We start from the raw sequence: 22317 nt of genomic DNA, 5'->3' as shown, positions 1-22317 counted from the left end.
ATGAGAAGCGAAACGTCTTCAACTACAGAATAGAAGTCCAGTTGTTTTTGTTTTTTGACTTTTTTTGAATTTACAATGGCCTGGATGACTGAGAATCTACACCAGCAGTTTGTCAGCCTTCAAAAACTGTATCTAAAAATAGTGAAACAAGTTCAGAATAATGTTTCTATCAAAAATTAAGAAGACTTTGAATATCCCATCATCTACAGTTCATAATATCATGAAAATATTTGAAGAATCTGCTCAAAGGACAAGGCTGAAAGTCAACATTAGATGCTGTGACCTTTGGGCCCTCGCTGCATTAAAACCAGGTCTGATTCTGTTCTGGACATCACTGCATGGACTGAGGAACACTTCAACAAATCACTGGCTGTAAACACAGTTCACTGCACCATCCATAAATGCTGCTTAAAGCTCTATCAGGCAAAGACAAGCCAAATATGAACACCATCAATAAACTCTGCTGTCTTCTCTGAACCAAAGCTCATTTAAAATGGACTGAGACAAAGTGGAAAACTTTTTTTGAATAGGCTGACAAACCTTCGCTCATCTTTACTTCTGAGAGATTCAGCCTCTCTAAAATGCTCTTTAGTCCTCTTACTGACCTGTTACCAATTAACTTGTTTCTTATTTGCACCACTTACTTTTATATTCTTTTGTTGCTTGCTTGTTGCTTGTTGCTGAACCCAACTTTTTTGAGATGCATTGCTGTCATCAAATTCAAAATTACCTTACTTTAATAAAAAAAAAAGGTAAAAATTCTTTGTTTCAACATTTGATATGTTTACTCTGTTTTTATTTGGCATTTTACACACTGTCCCAACTTTTTCAGAATTGGGGTTGGAAATAACTAGTTACTGTGTTAGCTGCATGCTGAGGGAAGTCACACCTGGGGACGTGTGGACTGGGTCAGTGTGTCCAACACTCGCTCCTCAATCCTGTCATGCCAAAAAATCGCCAAACCTGGATGATACTGCACAATGTAGGGTATCACCCAACTGAACAGAGCAAACAGCAGAGCTGCCCCACCGATGACACAGTATAGAAGAGTCAGCCACATTCTGCAACCAAAACAGAAATCATAAACATCAGCACGACATCATTAGAGTTTATATGTATACATACTGTATATATAGTAGTGTTGCATTATGAAGCAGAGACACAGTGCAAACATCAGATAAAGAAAGATCAAACAGCTCTCCTGTCTAAGCTCATCTCATCTCTCCCTTTGTGTTGAGCTAATGAGATGGGTGTTTACTATGCAGGGTACAGTACTGTAGCCGCTTCTGTTTTCCAGCTGCTGCTGTCGTCAAACCAACACCCACAATGATATCATTGTAAAAAAATCTTTTAATATCAGCTGTGCCAAAACACAATGCTTTGTGAGCGGCTATCCCATTGTCAGGAGGAATGTTTCTGCTCGGAGAGATTAAGAAAAAAACATTGATTAAGAAAAAAAAAAAAAAAAAAGCAATGCAAGAGGAGAAAAGCACAGCTTGAATCTTAACTAGGAACTCCTTCCGTGGGAACGCAGTGAACAGCACGGCTGGAATGAGACTACCTGGCACAAATAATGCAACTGTGAAAGATCAGGGGTGGTTGAGGTAATCCCTTCTGATTTGGAGTTTGAGTTGCATGGCAACTGGCTGGGGGTTAAGAGCTGTGTTTACATGGGCAGGGAACTGAGACTTCAACCTTTATACTGACTCCTTCCAAACAAACAAAACTGAAAAGAAGAAGTCTTGGCATGACAGAGGCACAAACACACAACACCTAGTCACAGGCTACAAATTATAGCTTAAATATTAAAAAAAACTACACAGCTGGTAAAGGTTGTCAGAACCCCATGTGCTACAACTGATATGGACTCCCACTGAGCAGCATGCTCACAAAAAATGTCATTTTTGCTCTCCACCAGTGCACGTGCACATTTCTAAACTGAGAGTGGAATACAATTCCTCTGAACAAGAACAAAGTCTTCTGAAGAACTGAACAACTCATGCATTCCTTAAACATTTTGTTGTTTTGGACTTACGTGCATACCCAGGCGGCGTTCCCTCTTCTCTTCTCACCTCCTGTCGCCACTAGAAAACCCGAGTTTTCTGAGAGCCAGACATATGCCTGCGTTTACACGGACCTAACTCCTCCCTCTCCTTCCTTCCATCCCCCTACGTGGAGCTGTGCTGAATGTGAGCACGAAAGGAATGTGCAGCAGGCTAACACTCGACACGGTCACATGCCCGGAGAGAGCTGCGCCTGTTCGGCCGTTAATGGATGAAAATATGACTCCTGTTCAAGCTACTTCTTTCCATTAATTCCTGGCGTCTGAACAAATGCTTGGAAAATGGGAAATGCCCAGTTTTCCATTTAGATGTTTTGCCCTTTTTCTCCTGAACTACTGAACCTGAAGCAGCTTGTTTGTCGTGTATCAGCATGCAGACTACGTTTCCCCTGCGGCCAGACAGAGCAATCCCATGAACTGTCTATCTTATTCCTCAGAAAGGTCTACCTCCACCCTCCCGGACCAGTTCTTGATTAACACGTTGACCCACATAATTCAAATGGCAGTTTATTAAAACTCAGACGTTTATTAAGTAAGGCAAATATCTCATCTCTTTGGTCGTCGCTGTAATTGAATTTGACAGCTACTAAAACATTGAAAGACCAAAAAAAAAAAAAAAGTCAAAGTAAGAAAAAAACTCGGGTCTTAAAGATGTTCGTTCTGATGCCAGCACCAAGTTCTTTCCACAAATGACCACATCCTGTGTTACAGTAAAAGTCAGCCGGGCTCTGAAGGACACAGAGTTGGAGTGTTCTTAGGAGGCAATCCAGGGATGCTTCAAGCAGTGAGCAGCTGTGGCTCTTTTCTGTGGCTGCAGCTCCAGCATAGGCAGAAGAAACGAGCTGAAGCGGACAGCTTCCTCTTGCGGCCACTCGTACTTATCCAACAGGATCTCCACCAAGCTCCAAGGTTTCAGTTTTGAGATGCGTCGCAGTTGTCCTGAGGAAAAGAAACAGGGCTGGCTAGTCGAGCACGTCAGACCGCCTCTTTAGTGTCACATTTACAAAAAGGACCCCTCAGGGGATTATCCTGTCGAAATGTGCAAATGCATGCTGGGCAGTGAGGGAAGGAAACTACTGAACCTGAAGCAGCTTGTTCGTCGTGTATCAGCATGCAGACTACTTTTCTCCTGCGGTCAGGCAGAGTAATGCCATGAACTGACTATCTGGGTGATGGCGATAGGGGGGGCAGTTTGTTTTTTTCACAGAAACAAGCGGGAGGGCTTTAAGAAAGTGATGAAATGGAGTTTTAAATAATGAATCAATGAATGTTACAATGCCAAGTAAGCAATAATAATAAAGAAATTAAAGACCTGTTGTCTTTCATGCCAGAGTTTTAAACTAAAATCATCGCATGTTGAGAAAGAACAAAGTTGTAGCCATTTTGAACAAAATCTTACAAATAACATCATGCACTAATTTCATGCCATATAACAAGACCTGACTAGATCCGTTAGTGCTCAGAGTGTGTGTTGAGGATGACTTCCATCTACCACATCAGAAATTAGGGCAATATCTATGAAAACGACAGAGGTATAGGCATGTTTGTGTTTGCTAAGGTCAGTTAGCTGCGGCGACCATCTCAATTCGGGTTGACTCCAAAAATTTAACCAGTTGTAGATGTTCATCCAGAGATTACTTCATGAGAGTTTAACTACTGGTTCATGAAGTATTTTGGTTAACAAGCAGACACACAGACACAGGCAAAGACATTATCATCTGTCTTTCAGTGACGGGCAATAAAAAAAGGAGCGTTACAGAAGAATAACTGTATTTGTAACATTATAACAAACAGCTTTTACCTTTACGGTTGAAGTAGCGTTTGGCATTCCTCCCAGAAAGGGCAAACTGAGACGGAAGGGGTCCCAGCAGCTCGATGATGTGGGCAATGTGATCTGAAAGAACATGAAAAGGATGGTGTGGCGTATTTATTTCGTTTAAAGACAAAAGACCATTGTGGACTACAAACCTTCCTCGCGGGAGAAGGCGGCTCCAGACTGAGGGTCGAACAAATAATCTCCTGTGGCCAGCTCGAAAGCCTCCAACAAAACAAGGCGACAGTGATAAAAATGTTGGCAATGATGAACTGAAACACTGAAAAATGAAAAATATGGACATATTTTTTTTAAAAAAAACAGCATGTGCACTGGTGCTCAGCTCACCATGCAGGCAGTGCTCCAGATGTCAGCCGGTGTGTCGTATTCAGCACCGATCAGGACCTCAATGGAGCGATACTGACAGGTCTGAATGTCTTCAGAGAAGTGTTTGTGCTGACAACAAAAATATGATTACATGGCTTTTATACGGTTCTCCATAAAGAACGCTAATCTTAAATTTTTTTATAACTTTTAAAGCTCTTCGATGACTTGAGAGGTGCTGGTAAGAACCAAAAGACAAAATCTCAAGACGGGCTATTTTGAGGTTCAGGATCTTATGTGTTGCATTAAAAGGAGAATATAATAAAGCAACGATGCTTTAATAAACTAGAGCTGATCAGAAAATGTGAACAAAAATCAATGATTAACATAAAGGCTTGCAAGGTGAAAGTAAAGCAGTTAAATTTTGTTTAAAGAGCCTAAGAAACTGAGAAATTAATGCATCGTTCTCTAGTTATTCACCCTCTAGTCTGTGGGATGGTTTTTCCTGGAAATTTGATTTTTCTCTGTTAGGTGGTAATTTCATAATGATCGGAAAAAGCAGAAGGTAGGAGACAATATGTAGGAATAACTAACTCGTGTTTTAGGTAAGAATATGCTGTATGTCAGAGTTGTATTAGATGTGAGTGATGACAGTGCAGGGTGTTTGTCGTTTACTGAGAAAAGACAACAGATGTGTAATATTTAAGAATGTTTTCTTCTTTTTATTGTGAACTGACCTTCATGAAAATAGCATCAACCTTACATTTAAAATTAACTCTCTCACACATTAAAGGCAACAAACAGCTGCCGTGTTTCTCAGGTGAAAAAGAAAATATGCTCATGCTGCAAAACCTATTCAACTGTTCAGTAAAAATAACCGGTTGCTGAATGCTGAATCAACATTCACACTCTTCTTTTCCTGTTTATAGTTTCTTCCATACATGTTTGCAACAAACTATTTCCACATATTTCATGCTATTAGCCACTGATATATGAAAATGTTCAGCTCGATGGGGAATAGTGTGCTATGACTAGATTTATAAACATTTTCCCCATAGAAATACACTGAAAAATCCTTGAAATGATTTGCCATTTATGCATCCTTTAGTTTATTTCTTTGCTGATTGTAGCTTTTGGCTACAGTTTTGGTCATTTTAGCTTTTAGCTACAGTTTTTCTACAGCTTCAAGTCATTCAGCACTCAGCAGTGACACTGAACTTTCTGAGAAAATCGGCTTTTCTGGTTGTAAATTATATTCCAGTGACCTGAAAGTTTGCTACAATTGCAAAAAATAACAGAGGATTTTTGAACCACAGCAGATGGACACACTCTCTGATGAGATCCTGTTCAAATATTTGATTATAATCTCCTTTTGGAGGTGTGTGTGCAGATTAAGCTTATTAATTGCTCACCACCCAGCAGGCGTTGCCCAGATCAGCAATCTTGATGAGAATCTTGTCAGCACTTTGAGGCTTCAGTAGGTCTAACGCTACCTCAGGGTCACTCGCCCCTAAGACACACAGGATGGTTCGTGGTTAAAATGACAACTTGTTGTCTGTATCACAGCAGATTAACAGCAAATTCACGAGACAGACCTCGAGCTGAGGGTGAGGGCGGTGAGGGTGGAGGAAGCACTGCGCCTGCAGTTTGGTGTAATAGCCCTGATCTGGACACAGAAGTGGGAGCATCCACGCTGCAGTTCAGCCGTGAGCAGACTGAGTCTCTGGGGTTGCGTGAGGCACAGTCCAGGTCATCTTCAAATAGCAAAGTCTGCCTCCTTATCCTGAGGCTAGGACCTGTGAGCTTTGTATTTAAACTGGAGCCATGTGTGCTGGAGGCAGCCGCAGCATCAGAGAGAGACACATGAGGTTTGTCTGGTTTCTGCTCAGCTGGATTTGTCTGTCCTCGACGGCTCCTGTCCTTCCCCACCAGCCGCTTGATTGGACTCCTGGCGACCTTGCTGGACTGATTGGGGGGGGGGGGATGAAAAGTAACTCTAAGAGGAATTTAGTGAATCAAAAAGCCCTCAGGCCTGTTTTGGAAGAACAGCAAATCAGGCCAATTCAAACAAGTGTGAGTCTGAGTTTATCCTATCATTCCTTCAATGGACACTTCAACAGATCACCATGTTTAGAGCTGCAGACGCTGCTTCGAGGCTGGTCTGTAGTCTGTTCAAGCGTAGGTTGCTAACAACAAGTTTGAATGAAACCACAACAGCATCTGTTGGAGGAACGTCAAAACCTGCAGTTGTCTCCTCCGACACACACCAGACACAACCACACAGAGGTCTGCTTCAGATGGTCTGTACGGCACCCTGTTCTACTGGTCTCCTTATTCTTTGTGGGAATAAGGTCAGGAACAATCTGACCAGTGAAGTCAAATAAATGCGTGTTGTTAAAATGTACACTTTCACTGGGTATTTTTGCCATGTTTTAGACATCACATAAAAAATATGCTAAAAATATGCTGGGTAGGGAGCTACAAAATGCATGTTATAATACAATAACTCATGATAGAAATATTTGAAATGGATGTGTGGGCTGGGAAATAGGCCTTTAATTCAACAAAGTTGAATTAAAAAAATAAACAACGCCATCCTGTGCCACAAACATAAACGGGCCAGGGAAACATTTGGATTTACTTCATCTAAATTACACTGAGATTACTGTTAGAGCGCAGCAAGGGCATATATTTAAAACTGAACTGATTTATTGTCATGCATGTACTGTATTGCAACATCACATACAGCTAATAAACATGATACAGATTAAATGGGATTAGATTGGGATTTGCTTCTCTCTTCAAGCAGAAGGTAACATCCGTCACGTGCACGGGTCTTTTCCCTTATAAATGCGTCAGCAGAATCTTCAGCACAGTTTGTACCAATAAGAAGTTATAATACGAAGGTCTAACAGTGAGCAGTGTAATACGAAGTGCCTCACAGTTAGCATGCTGCATTCCAGCCAACAAAAATACACTTCAAATGTGTCAGTGAAAACGTCCACCTTACCCATTCTCCAAGGGACTGCAAAACCCCAGTCAGCTTCCCAAACACGCTGAACAAACGCTTCAAAAAAACAGAATCATAGCAGGAAAGCTAAAGGTCATAATGCAATACAAAGGAAAAATAAAATAATGCAAATAATAACAAAGGAATAGATATCAGGGCGCACACCTGTTTTTCTCTGGAGTCAGTGTTCACTGGCAAGAAGAGGAACAAAAAAGCAGGGACAAAAACAAGAGCAGATTGTAAAACATACGTGAGAAAGACAGCGTCCATCAAAACGCTCACAGCTTCCCCTGATTTAACACAACAAGCAGAACCAAACAGGCTACAGGCTAGTTTCACCCACCTGAGCTGCCGAGGGCAGGACTCACAGGCAGCTGCCACAGCTTGGTGTCGGCTGCAAGCTTTTCAATATACTCATCATCGACTCTCAGAAGGATGTTTTCTGGCTTGATGTCTGTGTGAATAATCCCGCATTTAGTGTGCAAGTAATCCAAACCCTGCAGAACCTGTAATAAGGAACATGAAGCCATGATCACCTTATGGCAAAAAGGAGCAAAAGCAGAACATAATCCATCCCCCGGTGGTCAAAGACGGGGGGAAATGACTTGTTAGGATGGTGTAAGAAACTGTAAAACACCTGTCTGAGGATGCTCTTCACACATGGCAGGGGGAGGCCAGTGTAGTTGGATTTAACGATCCACCTCAGCAGCTGATGACCAAGAACCTCCAGAACCATGCACACGTCTGGGAAACAGCTGAGGAACTTGTTTCATGCCCCCGAGAGTTTGAAGCGTCTCGGGAATTTGATAAAGACCATGAGAAGCCAAAGAGATGTCAAGAGGAAAGGGGTATTTTGGACATTTTAAAGGGACTCTGTGGTAAGGTTATGAATAATTAATATCTTACCTGTTGCAGATAGCTCTTTGAACGAACTCAGTTTGGAGAAACTGTTTAATTCGGACCAGAACAACAAGCTAACAGCTAAACATGGCCAAGACCAAATAGGTCTACATAAAACCTCTCCAATCTAAAAAGTGTTATAATTCAGGCAAATGCCATTTTATAAATTTTTACACCGCTCTCGATTTATCAATCCATGGTTAATTGCAGATTTTATGGTTATTATTGTGTGCAAACAGCAGCAAAAGAAGCAAACTAACATTTCTGGTGCAGTCTGAGTCCGTTCTGGGTAATGCAAAGCTGAAAGCTCTGTAAAGCTTTAAAGAAAAGTGTTGCATGAACTGCTATGAATTTAGTTGTTCGAAGTTGGCAAAAAACATTTTAGAACTGGGTCCAACCAGACCAGCCATCTTTAGTTTATCAGTATCCTTCTGACAGGACCCTCTTTCAAAGATAAAATCAACCTAATATGAGAAATTGACAGAACTGTAAAGGTCTGTTTTGGTCTTTATGTAAACTGCTTTAATGCTTTGGAGACTGGAGCTGTTTTAAGACGGCAGCAATGCAATTTTAGCTGCATTCAGACTAGCCATTAGCTCGTCAGTCATGTCCCTCACACCTACAGTCATAAAATGACATGGATCCCTCTGTAAAGGATACGCTCTCCAGTTACTCCGGAGATCCTGAAGTCATCGATGAGCTGCACAATTCGTTCACGTTTGGGATCTTTGGGGTCACTCTCCCTCACCTGAGGGTCAGATATTCAACATGATACAACAAAAATAAAGGAATGAAAGGGTAAGAAGTGATGAGGACATATTACAAAATATTGTCCAAATTTAATAGAAATGAGATAAACTTGTAACTGTAAAATAAAATAAACACAAACAAGCAATGATTCAGCTCGTTGTGTTAGATATATATTAGTCCTTTAAAATTTTTCCAACAGATTGAAAGGCTTTTTTAAATAGAAGGGAAAAACATGGTTACACTGACACATTTAAGGAGTTTGATCTCGTCCAGTGCCGTCTCGGTGAACGTTTGTGCACTCTTTACCACCTTCAGAGCCACGAAACGCCTCGTCCTGCAATCAGACAGTTCCAGCAGACAGTTACCGCCGTGTTTATGCCTCCTAAATGCAAGGTCATAAGGGCAACCTTTCACTTACGGCATGTCCCAGCAGAGCCAGACGGTGGAGAAGTGACCCCATCCCAACTTTCTAACGACCTGGTAACGATCAACAAAAATTTCTCCAACTTCCACAGGATAGTAACCACCTGCAGAGCAAAGCAAAGAAAACTGAATCCAAGATCTCAATCAGCATGTTGGATTTCATTGCTGCGGGGGGAGGCTCCCCTACCTATGTTATAGTCGGCAGGATCCTCCTGTTGTTCATCATAAGACCCCAGAGGCTCAGGTGACTGAGGAAGGTTCTGTGAAGCCCGAGGATGGTGGGGCTCCTTGTCGGATTTCGGACTGGGTGCTGGTTTTGAGGACGATTTGGGCCTGGGTTTGATGGGTGGGTTGAGAGAGCTGGATGTAATAAGAGCTGATATAGCCGCTGCATAGGATGACGACATGTTTAACTGGAGCCTGGTGAGATTGAACGCAGCTAAAGATGAGCCAAGATGACAGCAGCAGCAGCCGAGGAGAAAGTTACAAAAAAAGGCATTTGTATAAAGTCAAAACAAAAGGTCTTTAATCATAGCTGTGTCTCCAAACAAGAGTCCACCAGCTGTTTCAGGTTGCGAGCAATGACATTTTCCGAGCAGCGGTGAAAGTGTGTGTGTTTATTTTTAGCTGAATGAATGGCATGTCAGCGTGAAGAGCCTCCGATGCAGACCCAGCCGCAACTAGACTCGGACAGCAGGAACATTTAGACGTTCAAACTAAGTCAGGAGCTTTCAGATCTTTCTGAAACCAGTTGTTCTGTCATAAATTTAAAAAAGTTTGACATGTTTCTTTGTCCCTAACAGGAGAAATTCAAGTCAAAACTTAAGTCATCTCACTTTAGAAATACTTAAATGTCCCAAAAATGAGCTGTACTTCACAATAAAAGCCCAACACCATACCCAACTGTACATTAGTTTCTGATACGTTGCAAAAATGACAAAACTCATATTTTCTGGAGCATTTCTATAGCCCGGCTTTTAGTTTGTTTTTCAAATCTCTGTCTGCTAAAAAAACGACAAATACGATCATGTGGCCACTTTTAACATGTTTTTAAATCCTGTGGAATATTTCAAGCAGGTGATGAACACACACATATATTTTTCTTAGGTTTTTTTGTTTAATCAAAAGTATTTCACATTATTTGTTTTTGTGAGGATAAAGTGAGTTTATCAGTCACTAAAAGTTAAGTTTAGCTGTTTCATATTAACGTTTTCCTGAATAAATAAAATGTAAAAATCATGTTCTACAGTAATAAATTCATTGGTCTACTACGAAGAGCAACAAGTAGGCTGAAAAAAAACCCAACATTAAACAGTAAAGAATCATTTTCAAAGTCAGCTCTAAAGCATTTAGTGAAGACGGTTATAGATTAGTTACATTCATGTTTGCCATTAGCCTTAGGTTAAAAGTTTTTTTTAGCTTAGCCCTCTTCAAGGCCAGAAGGAGTGTTTGTATTTAGAAGTAAAACCTAACTCCTAAACACTCCTCTGGCTATCATAATGACCTTGTTGTTGCCTTACCTAATAAAATGCTCATTGGCAGCTCAAACACGAGCCCTCTCCGTGTTTGGGAAAAAGAAGACAGGTACCAATAAACAACTAAAAATGTCAGCAAGGAGGGAAAAGAAGCGAGCCAGAGTCTGTGGACCTGAGAGCGGCGGAGTGAAGCGGTTCAGTTCTCATTCCTCCCTGAGAGGAGGGTCTGAGAATAGAAAACCCTGCTGGTGCTCCTGCTGACATGTTTCACAACAACATGAAGCCAACAGTTGGACTTTCAGAGGAGTAAGAAGCTCTTTCTCCCTTTTTAAGGGTTTATCGTACCTCTGTGCTGAAAAAACCCCACCACCAGGTAGTGAAGATTTAAAAGGATAGTATTTATGATAATGTCTGTGTCAACCTAAAGTTAACCTAAAATTAAAGGCCTTGCATTCCTTGAATAAATGCAGATCCCCTGCCTCCATTTCATGCCACACTTTCAGACTAATGTTGTGAATTATCTCATGCATCTCACCAGATATTCTCTTCAAAACTACAAGTTCTATTTTAACTTGTGACTTTCTACATAAAACAGGAGAAACATCAAAAAATTCGCCATCAGTTTTCTGCTGGTCACGGCTGAAGAATATTTTAGCTGCAGCTTACAGTTTTCACTCAGTGACTTTTTATTTGAGGCTTACTTTGCAGTTTGCTCTTGTGACTGTCAGACGCCGGTGTGCTGTTACCATGGTGATCACAGTGAGCCACTGGCAGCAGCTTTGTTTAATCTTGGCTTGCTTTACACTTCTTATGCAGTTTATACATCAAAATATTTTCTTTTTTTTCTGGGTTTTTTTTTTGGTTTAGATTAAAATAAAAGTGATGTAGAGGATGTTGATGTTGCTGCAGTGACACTCTTTAAAATTTCTACAGAAATCTTCTTGTTTTGACATGTCAGTATTTTTCTGTACAGTCTGTGATTCAAATAATATAAACCTATTATAACACACCTGCAGAGGGCAGTACCACACAGAACCCGCTTCCTTCCTGCAAAAACAATATGGCACCACCCTTACATTTGAAAAAAAAACTATGGTAAAACTAGGACTAAACTCAAACTGAACATTCTTTTTTCTTTTTGCATGGGCACTTTTCTCAGATATTATCCAAAACCAAGCTTCGCTATTCAATTTGAAATGTCCCACAGTACTTCAGCATCAGTGGTGGTGATATTTGTAGGGTGGGCTAATAGATACAGTATATAATAAAACACTGCAGTTTGGATTCCAACAACAGAAGCATCCAATTTGAAATAAAGAAAACCTGCTATAAATTGACATTATGTTCTTTTTCATCCCAAAGAAGGCCTTAAAACAAACCACCAACAAAAACCAAGCTTACACAGAGCCTCTGTCAGTTGTCCAATACTTCATTCTCCTGCATTAAGAGTTTAAAGCTATAATCATTTCAGATGATTTTTACCAGTCAAACAGCTTTGCATAACACTGCACCACACTCCTTGACACAATTACCGATCACACTGATAAGGTAAAATCAAACAAGACATGCAATGTTGGAAAGTGCTTCTTTTTTAAAATGAATCCTACCTTATTTAAAGAGAAGCTCACTCTGACAACTTTTCTGGGATCCAAAAATGTTAATAACCACCTCGTTAAAGATTTGTTAGCTACACTTGCTGTTAGCCAGTCCTTTCACTGAAACCAGGTCAAAGGAAAACTTTGAATATTCTTGGATCTATCTGCTCCCAACCTCTTCACTTCCAGTTTGTCCCCCAAAGACATTAAGGAAAACGAGTGAGAAATTAAATAATTCATCTCGTTTACCTTTATCTTGCTCGCCATTGCACTTATCTCAGTCTACGATAAACCACGCCCACATACACTCGCGCTCGAGGCCCGTTATTGTACGTCCACTCTCATTGGCTGAAGCCTGAGGCCTTGGGCTGACCCTGCATAGACATAATAGAAGAGTAGACCCCGCATTGGCTGCTCCGGCGCAGGAAATCCGGCGGCCATCTTGTATGGGGCGTCCCTCCTACGTTGGTTGAAAACTTCAGGACTACAATAACCTCCACAAAAGCTCAAGCTAGTGTGTCTGTGGCCTCTCTGGATGGCCCAGAAACTTGTAGTTCAGACCTGCAACCTCAGTCTAATGATGTGAGTATTTCTATTGTAAACATCATATCATAATAGTCGTGGCCATATTAAAATCGAACTTGTTTTCTAACGCTCATGTTGAATGTTCTCACAAATAAAACCAACACACAGTTGAAGACACACACAGTGCTGCTGTTGTATGAAAGAATGTGTGCCATAGTTGTGTCAAAGTGATGTGTGATGTCCATCCCTCTGTTTATAGGATCATTGCTATGCTTTGCCAGCTTCTCTTACCGCTGTCACTGCAAAACTTCAGAAAGCCTTGGCAAGAGTAGAATATCTGGAGCGGGACAAGAAAAACACCATGGCCAGAGAGAAGAGGGCAAAGACCACAGTAAAGTCACTGTTGGGGGAGTTGAGTGAAAAAAATCTCATTAATGAGGAACTGAAAGAACGGCTTGAATTCTACTCTGGTAAGTCCAAATTAATACTTAAAAATTCATGAACATTTTTTTGTCATATGCTTTTTGTCTCCGGAGCTATATCAGAAGGGGAGTTTATCTTTTTCCCTCTTAAATTGTCAGATCTGCAGCTAGAGTTTATGGAGAAACAGGGCCATGAATACTCCAAGGAATGTAGAGAGTTTGCCCTCACACTTCATCTCCATGGCCCAAAGGCATACAAATACCTTAGAGAGAAGCAAAGATTTCCCCTCCCACATCCGCACACATTACAAAGGTAGCCTTTATGTTGCCCAACAGATTTTTTTTATTTAACCTTGTAATTTAATGTTGCATATGTGTTAAATATTGCTGCTCCTCCTCCTAATTTTTACAGGTGGTTGTGTTCAGTGGATGGCGAGCCTGGCTTGAACAAGATGATGCTGGATATGCTGGAGAGAAGATGCCAGGAAGACCAGGCTAAATATGGATTTGTTGCACTCATTTTGGATGCAATGGCAGTCAGAAAACATGTGCAATATAATCCACATACACAGTCACTGTCTGGCTTTGTAGATTCTGCGTAAACTGAGCTGTGACCTGTGTCGTGTCTGTTTGATCGAAGATGCTGCACCATCTTCATTTGATGAGAGCTACCACCTTCTCACTCTGAAGAACAATAACGGCTTAGTGATTCCCTCACAAGGTGTAGTGAAGGTGGTGAGAGCTGCAGAGAGGGTGATTCGTGGTGCTTCACCAAAGCAACCTCCAAAGCTGTCCTCCGTCACACACATCGTCTGTGAAGAGAATGGAACAGAAGATGTTTTCCAGCTTGGGGAACACATTGAGGAGACACAATTTGGCATTGACAATCATCATTCCGACTTGTTGTCATTGGTTGTGTCTGTGTTTCTAAAGATAAGGATGCACCACATTGCAAAAGTCACCTGTCTTGGGTTGCAGAAAGGCAGCACCAGAAAAAAGCTCTGCAAAACTGTCCTATTTCAAGGCTTTTAGATTGTGTAAAACTTTCATGAACGTAAATAAACATGTAAATATTGTTGTCACAACATTGTGTGGAGATATACATATCTCTCTCTCTCTATCTAGCTATCTATATATATATCTATATCTAGATATATCTATATAGATATATATCTATATAGATATCTAGATATAGATATATATGTGTGTCAGAATAAAATGCATCTTTGGCTGTATCTTGCAAAATATGTCATAGATTAAAATACTGTATCCCACCAAGAATTTTTAAATATGCTGAACCATATGTCCATAGACATGCAGTTTTAATAGCTGTTTGCCTAAAATTTAAATACATGAAAATGGGATTCATATTCAGCGAGTTATTATTGATTAAATGCGTTGATACTTGATTGCGCCTGTAAAACACATTATACTGAGACCAGCGGACGACCCGTCCAAGATGGCCGCCCTAAATCCCGTCAGCTACAATAGGCGAGGGCGGTCCATGAGGCGTCTACTCTTCTATTATGTCTATGTGACCCTGGGCTAGACCAAATAAGCACCAAGCCGAGGGGGCGGGACAAGACAGCTGTCAATCATTCTGTACCAAGCAAGACAAGGGGCTGTATAAAGTTAGCCCTTTGGAAAGACTCGGGGATTTTCTCGGGACTCTTTGGCACCAGTTTTCTTGTAAATTTTAGAAAATGTGATACAATATTTTTGATTTGTGTTTATTAGGTATTTTAACATTTATTTTGTAAACACCAGGGAGGGCTTAGCCCTACTAGCCCACTGATACCAGCCGTCCCTGTTCAGCATGTGTTAAAAGTGGCCACGTGGTCATATTTGTCATTTTCAGCAGGCCAAGAGTAGAGTGGCAGGTCAAGCACAGTCCAGTTGCGGCTGGGTCTGCGTTGGAGGCTCTTCACGCTGACATACCATTCATTCAGCTAAAAATAAACACACACACATTCACCTCTGCTTGGAAAATGCCATTGCTCACAACCTGCTGCATGCAGTAGCTAAATACACAAATGAACCACCAGGGGAAACAGCTGGTGAACTCTTGCTTTAGAGACACAGCTATGATTAAAAACCTTTTGTTTTGACTTCATACAAATGCTTTTTTTTTGTAGTCTTCTTCCAGGGTGCTGCTGACATCTTGCCATTAATACAAAATGAACAATGTCTGTGTTAATACAGTGATGTGCTGAGGCTGATCAGGTGGCTGATATGTAAAAGCCCTAAAGAAGGGGAGAATTTTAATAAAAGAGCCGGACACGGTGCTTCTGCTCCAACGATTATTATTATTATCTAAGTTGACTTACAAACATACACAACGATATCAACGTTGACACAGCAGTATGTTAGCAACGGTGCTAACAATGAAATTTAACATTCAGAGCGTCCAAAAAAAAACTCACAATCTTTCTGAAAGTTAAGAAACGAATGTACAATATACAGGTGTGCATTTATATATATACTCATACCTAAAGAAGGGGAGAATTTTAATAAAAGAGCCGAACACTGTGCTTCTGCTCCAGCGATTATTATTATTATTTAAGGAGGAAGTTCCGGTGCTCTTCACTATAGCGCAGGCGCTAGACTCCCCCTGCTGGTTGGATCTGACCACTGCTTCAGCCAAATCAAACTAGTCAGCCTCTGAAATAACCAAATTTCAATCCATCACATACTCCCCCTCAAAGTTAGATGTTGTCCTCAACATCGTGAAATACTTCTATAAGGGCAGTTTTACAATAAGTCTTACAAACCCGGACTTGTGAAACATACAATCTTTTGAGTCACATTTTGTCACTTGAAACACTTTGAAAAGCTTCATAACACTGCTAAAGAACATAAAAATCTTTAATTTAAATTTCCACGTAAGTGAATATTTCTTGTAAATCATACAAACAAGTTTATAATGTCCTCACATCTGGTGCCTCAAGCATCCTCAAAACAAGTCTGTTTTCCTTTTCACTTCTTAAGTGCCTGTTTGGAGAAAGTCCACATTTTTCATTTTACAGTCCATACAAGTAAAGGTGCTGGTTGTTGCGTAGATGTACAGGATGCATCCAAGTTGGCTGTCTTGCATAAGAGGGAAGTGCAGGAATACTGTAACACAATGGAGAACCCATTTTATCATATCTCAGTGTCTTTGGGGGTCGGCGCAGTCTTTGTGGTCGGTGTGGTCTTATTTCCATTTCACATTCAGAAGAGCGACAAGTGTGATCAGTTGGGGTCATGGATGTCGCTGCACCAGTATCAGGTGAGTATTGAGTTTGAATCACCTGGTTTCCTGACTGATGTTCAGAATCAAAGTCAAGCTGGCGAACTTCCAATGCCCTCTCCACTGGTGCTGGTTCAAAGGAATCAGGTGTAGTTACAGGCGCCTCAGTTCCTGATGTCATTGGCTGAATTGATGAATGAGATAAGTTCATGGGATAATAATCATCCTCATCCTCACATTCCTCCCTTGCTTCCTCTTTTTCTGTAGCGTTTCTTTTACTTTTTACAGGTCTGTTCGTACTAATGTCCAGTGGCAAGTGATCACAAGGCAAGATGTGATTCCTGTGTAGTGTCCTGGATCTGCCTTTCCCATGTTCAGGTTTTAGTTCATACACTGGGACATCTTTTCCCACTTGGCGGACATCGGTATGTATGACTTCCTCCCAATAATTCCTAAGTTTACCAGGACCACCACGAGGAGTCAAATTCCTCACTAACACCCGGTCTCCTGGAAACAACATTGAGCTCCTTACTTTTGAATCATAGATTCTTTTGTTTCTTTGGGCAGATTTCTGCGCATTTTCTTGTGCAATGGCATACGCCTGCTGCATCCTTTCTTTCCACTGTTCAACATAAGCATGGTGATCTTGGTTACCTGTTTCTGCTGGTAAACCGAACAACATGTCAATGGGCAGTTTTGGGGAACGGCCATATAACAGACAGAATGGTGAGAATCCTGTCACCTCTGTGCGCTTACAGTTGGCAAAGACGAGTTTATTTGAAGAGTATTTCCAATTTGTCTTGTCCCTATCGGTGAGGGTTTTGAGCATCTGAATCAATGTCTGATTAAAGCGTTCGACTTGACCATTTCCGTGAGGGTGGTCTGGGGAAGTCTTTGATCCTGCCACACTGCAGTATTTGGAGAGCTGAGAGAAAAGTTGGTTTTCAAACTCGCCACCTTGATCATGGTGGATCCGTGTTGGGAACCCAAATCTTAGTGCATAATCATTGAATATTTTGTCAGCTACCGTTTTTCCAGATTTTGATGTTGTAGGGTATGCCTGTGCGAATCGTGTGAAATGGTCCACAATCACAAGTATGTATTCATAGCCACCTTTACACCTACCTAGATGGAGAAAGTCCACTGACACAAGTTCAAAGGGCTGTGTGGTGACTATGTTTACAAGGGGAGCCCTTGTCTCACGGCTAGGTCTTTTCTGTTTCAGACAGGTGCATTTCATTACATACTGTTCTATTTCGCGCTGCATATAGGGCCAAAAAAAAAACGATCCCTGATCAATGACACTGTCCTATCGGTGCCCTGATGGCCCATCTGATCGTGTAGGTCATTTAGGACCCTTGCTTTGTGTTGTTCTGGAAGAACCAATTGCTTCCTGTGGGCAGTTCTTCTCCAAAGCACCCCATATTCATCCAACTCCAATTTATCCCATTCCCTTACTAAATTAAAGTCGGCGAGCTCTGCAACCCATCTACTCCCTGTGGCATTCAGTTTTGCAGTTGACAACACATAGGTTAAGGGGTTGTCACTGTAAATGGTGAAAAAGGGGGCATAGTACAAATAATCACGAAATTTCTCTGCGATGGCCCACTTAAGAGCAAGAAATTCTAATTTTTTCTGATATTGACAGTGTTCGCGATCCATATGCAATATCGCGCAACTTTCCGTTTTGTTTTTGATACAGTACGGCTCCAAGGCCCTCAGCTCTATCCACAAAACAATTTGTGTAGTATTAACTATTTGACAGAGCGCCGCGTCAAAAATGACCAGACTATCCCTTGAAAGCTGCTGCCTGTGACTTACTATGGTCACCACAGTAACCACATAACCCATGTCTTTCACTCATTGACTGTCAAGTTGATGAGAGGCAGACAGAAAGGCAGACTGAAAATTAGCCTCAAACAGTGACTGAGGCTAATTTTCAGTCTGTCTTTAGTTTGTTAACAGGACACATCCACCTAATGAAACATTGATTTATTTGTCACCTGGTTTCAAGATATGGAAGCTATTGAAAAAAAAAAACAGATTTTCAGAAAAGTATATTTAAAAAAACACAAATATAAAATGCTTTAAAATCAGATACAGTTAGGTGTGTCCTATTTGTCCAGTCTAGTGAAACAAGATTAACTCTTGGTTAGAAGTTCACAAGGCAGGGAGGTTTTTTAACTTTTGTTTTTCCAAGTGTCATTGGTTCGGTGATTTCTTGATGGTCACTAGGCGAACCACTGTGTTTAGGAGGATGGAGGCAGAGGTGAGCTGACCTACAGCTGGATGACAGCTGAGTCTGAGGAGCTCAAACATCCAGTGTCCAACCTCGAGTCCCCCTAATGGTCTGGTGGACTTCCGTTTTTTTAGAGTGAGTTTGCAGCTTATTTTATTTATTGCTGGTGTTTTTGGTACTTGCAGCAGTTTTTCTTTCCATTTGTTTTGGTTGTTGAATGATTTTGCTTCTGTTATTGCACCGTTTTTCTGTTGCATTTGTTTTGTGTGTGTTTTGGAGTTTGCATCATGCAGCGCGTTTCACCTTTTGCACCGGTCGGCCTTCGTAGTTTCCTTCGCTTCCGGTTTTAAAGAAAATATTAAAGCTAGTCTACAACTGAATCTGTGCAAACTTGCTTGCTGTTCATTAGGGTCATCGACTCTTTGTAAAACCTAAACTAACCTAACTAAACCTGCTGCAGAGGACAACCTTCCTGGTGTAACAAACTCTCACCTGCAGAGGGCAGTGTTGGACACTGTTTCTTTACACCAGCCAGCCTGCAGCTCAGGAGAAGCTCAAAATGTCTTTAACCTTTTTTGTTTGTTTGTTTGTTTTGTTTTGTCTATTCAAAGTTCGCGAGAGCTACAAATTTTGAAAGCTATATTATGCTGTACTTTAGAGGGGATCTTTGCATTGTTTGCCTTGTTTTGTTTTTGCAGCACATTTATTGTTTTTGTGCAATGTCTTAAGAGCTGTGTTTACTTGAACAAATCCAGGCTCTACTGCTGCTTCCTGTGTGTATTCCAGGTACACTCTGGAAACCTGAGAGCTGAGACTTGCTCTGAAGACAAACTGAGACCACCATTTAATCTCAAATCAGTTTTATATCCACACTTTCTTTTTAAAAGGTCTTTGGTGAGGTATTTAACAGTCTTTGAGATCATTTAAAACCATGACCCAAGAAAGTTGTTTGTCAGAGACCAGTGTTGTTTTTCTGTGGCTGTTTGTGTCCATCTCAGACTGATCACATCACCTGATCCACAGGACCAGACTGAAATAATTAGATAGGGGATTCTTTTTTTTTTCTTCCAGTCTGGTTATTAAAAGGTTTACACCATCCCTCTTAAATTGATTGAAATTTTAATCGGATAAATCTTTTCTTCTGACTGAAGTGTTTAAACGAGCCATTTTTCTTCAGATTGAGACATTTCACTCATTTTATTATTAATGAAAACACAGATTGCGTGAACTGTTTGAAAGCTAGTTTTACTTGGAATTAAAATAACTTCTTTTGTCCTAGAAGCCTGTCAACTTTGTTTTAAAAATAAATATACAAATTTATATTCATATTTTTATTTCATAATCACATAGATGCCAGTTTCTAATCTGTGCAGTTTTCTCAATGAACTTTTTTTTATAGTTGTGCAGCATTTACTATTAGCTAAAAACATTTCTAGGTCGCTCTCAGACAAAAATGTCTGTGGACCAGAATCATTTTCAACAGAAACCTTTCATTAGATTGTGTTTTAGTCTCCCTTGATGAAGTTCTTTACAGCCAGTCAAAGACTGATAGTTGTAGATTTTAAAAAGTATCCCCACTAATAATACCAACATAGACTTGTTCTATGTCTTAATAAGTATGAATATTGTAGGTATTCGATATATCTTCTTTCTCCCATATCTCTGACATATTATTATTCCATCCTCTATAGTTTCACTCTGCTGTTGACAGTTTCCTGTATCATGTTGTCATTCTTTCTGCCACTTTTCGTCCACTTTTTCTTTAATGATGCTTCCAGCAGAGTGTCTTGCGGGGCTGAAGTGACTTACGTCTGCCGATTCAGACCACCTGAGCAGAACAGGAGACTCAACACACTGCAGTCACTTCACCCGAGGACAGAAAACAGTCACACCTCCAGCGTTATCACTGACGCACCAGGCCGAACGCCTCACACAAGCAACTGTATTTAGTTTTGTATTATTTTTGTGAACTAAATAAATTAGTTTTGTTTGTTATTTTGGCCTTGGCTCACCCTGAAGTTGCTCGATCAGGTGTAAATAAATCACACTTTTCTGAGAATCCTAATCCTTTGTCTGCTTGAGTAGTGCAGAAGATGGAAGACCATGTTACAGTATGTCTTGTCCACCCTAGACTGGGCATAACACACACACACACACACATATATATATATATATATATATATATATATATATATATATATATATATATATATATATATATATATATATATATATATATATATATATATATATACAGATTGTTACAGCTAATAAAGGAGAACTTTGAATTGAAGGAATATCTTTATTGTCCATTCTAACCAATTCCCCCTGGTGGTCACAACTCTTTAAAATCTGAAAATAATTTTGGTAATTCTGGCTATCTAACATAATTCAGGTGCTAACAGATCACACATGATCTCCCAATACAGCATTAGATCATGAATAAGGTCATTTACAATGTTTGACTAAGTTCTCATTTTAAAACTCTGGCATAAAATGGGATCGAGGAATGTTACACCTTTAATTTTCTTGACGTGCTAAACATTAAAAGCTTTCATAATTTTACAATTGTTTAGATAAGTAATTCTGATCATGAACATTTTTTTTAATGAACACATTCTAAAATAATTGAAAATATTGTTCAGCAAAGTGTTTAATCAAATATTCAGCGGATTTAAAAAGCATGTTTATGTAGAAATAAATGCCTACTGCAACTTTTTCCATTATCCAAATATCACTAAGGATAATTTATCTGTTGCATGGCAACATATCCACCCACAAAACCAATATATACTAAAAATACTTAACATCTGTAGTGATATAATATAAAAGAACAACAATGGAAAAAAAAATATCAAAGTAATTTACTCACCCAGTTTGTGATTGGAGGTCCTGCTCCAGGTGGTTTGGACCAGTTGTTGCCCGATTTAAACACTACAAATAAAGTCAAAAGAGTGGCATCACCTTATCGCTGTCTATTGTTAAATACAGTAAGAATTTTTCATTTTTTTCAAACCTTACACTATCTTTCAATAATAAAGGCTGTCTTTATTTCAGTTCATTGTTATAGAAAAACACATACATGTTGGATGGAAAATACATGTGTAATTTTAAAATCTAAAATAATAAAATTCCAGTGAGCTCTGGGGGAACATAAAACTGCTGCATACAGGAATGCTCTTGCTAAGAGTAGAGCCAGCCACCATCTAATTGTGACGCAACAGAGCTAGTTTCCGCTCCACACATCATGCAACCTAGTACTTGTACATCTAAACTGACACTTAAGCCCAATCCTACATAATGGGATGCATTGCCACAACTAAATATATATATATATATATATATATATATATATATATATATAACAACACTATTCAATTTTGCATCTAAACATTGGCCTAAAATAATAACAATAATGATAAACTTCTAAAACACCGAAATACTTAATACAGACGGAATATTTTAAAGAGGTTCTGCTTTCACTTGTTAGCTTTTGTTGCAGGGAAGACCGTTGTCTTGATAAATCAAAACAAAAATCTTGCATTTCACG

General features: G+C 40.1%; 2 protein-coding genes across 10 annotated transcripts in view; both read right to left on the bottom strand.

Annotated features, from left to right (window-relative positions):
- comtb (catechol-O-methyltransferase b) overlaps positions 1–2252 on the bottom strand; it is a 13655-nt gene extending 11403 nt beyond the window's left edge. For 3 of the 5 annotated variants that reach the window (XM_037975276.1, XM_037975274.1, XM_037975277.1), the window contains exon 1: positions 890–1027. Coding sequence is in view for 2 of the 5 variants with exons in the window: in XM_017430577.3 (XP_017286066.1) it covers positions 890–1060 (171 nt within the window). In the remaining 3 variants the exon portion in view is untranslated. Of the gene's footprint in view, positions 1–889; positions 1062–2035 lie in introns of those variants that run through there. The other 2 variants (XM_017430577.3, XM_025009198.2) reach the window with 2 other exon arrangements.
- A 144-nt stretch (positions 2253–2396) lies between these two features.
- On the bottom strand, positions 2397–12279 carry LOC108244398 (SRSF protein kinase 3). Of its 5 annotated transcripts, none has more exons than XM_037975273.1 (15): positions 10803–12278; positions 9470–9721; positions 9278–9386; positions 9106–9193; positions 8770–8857; positions 7870–7953; positions 7553–7663; positions 7375–7400; positions 7210–7266; positions 5795–6164; positions 5612–5709; positions 4224–4331; positions 4031–4103; positions 3864–3956; positions 2397–3001 (listed from the first exon to the last, which is right to left on the bottom strand). In XM_037975273.1, exons 1-15 carry the CDS (start codon positions 10816–10818, stop codon positions 2817–2819), a joined length of 1758 nt encoding a protein of 585 aa, XP_037831201.1. In that variant the 5' UTR covers positions 10819–12278; the 3' UTR covers positions 2397–2816. The 5 variants fall into 5 exon arrangements, with proteins under 5 accessions (XP_037831201.1, XP_037831200.1, XP_037831199.1 ...); XM_037975272.1 differs by having other exon boundaries at positions 7553–7715; positions 7847–7953; positions 9470–9702; positions 10803–12277; XM_037975271.1 differs by having other exon boundaries at positions 7553–7715; positions 7847–7953; positions 10803–12276.
- Between the last annotated feature and the right edge of the window lie 10038 nt (positions 12280–22317).

This window comes from Kryptolebias marmoratus, linkage group LG4 (assembly GCF_001649575.2).
Source record: "Kryptolebias marmoratus isolate JLee-2015 linkage group LG4, ASM164957v2, whole genome shotgun sequence".
NCBI lineage: Eukaryota > Metazoa > Chordata > Actinopteri > Cyprinodontiformes > Rivulidae > Kryptolebias > Kryptolebias marmoratus.
Note: the sequence above shows the minus strand (reverse complement) of the source record. Positions and strands in the feature narration are given on the sequence as shown.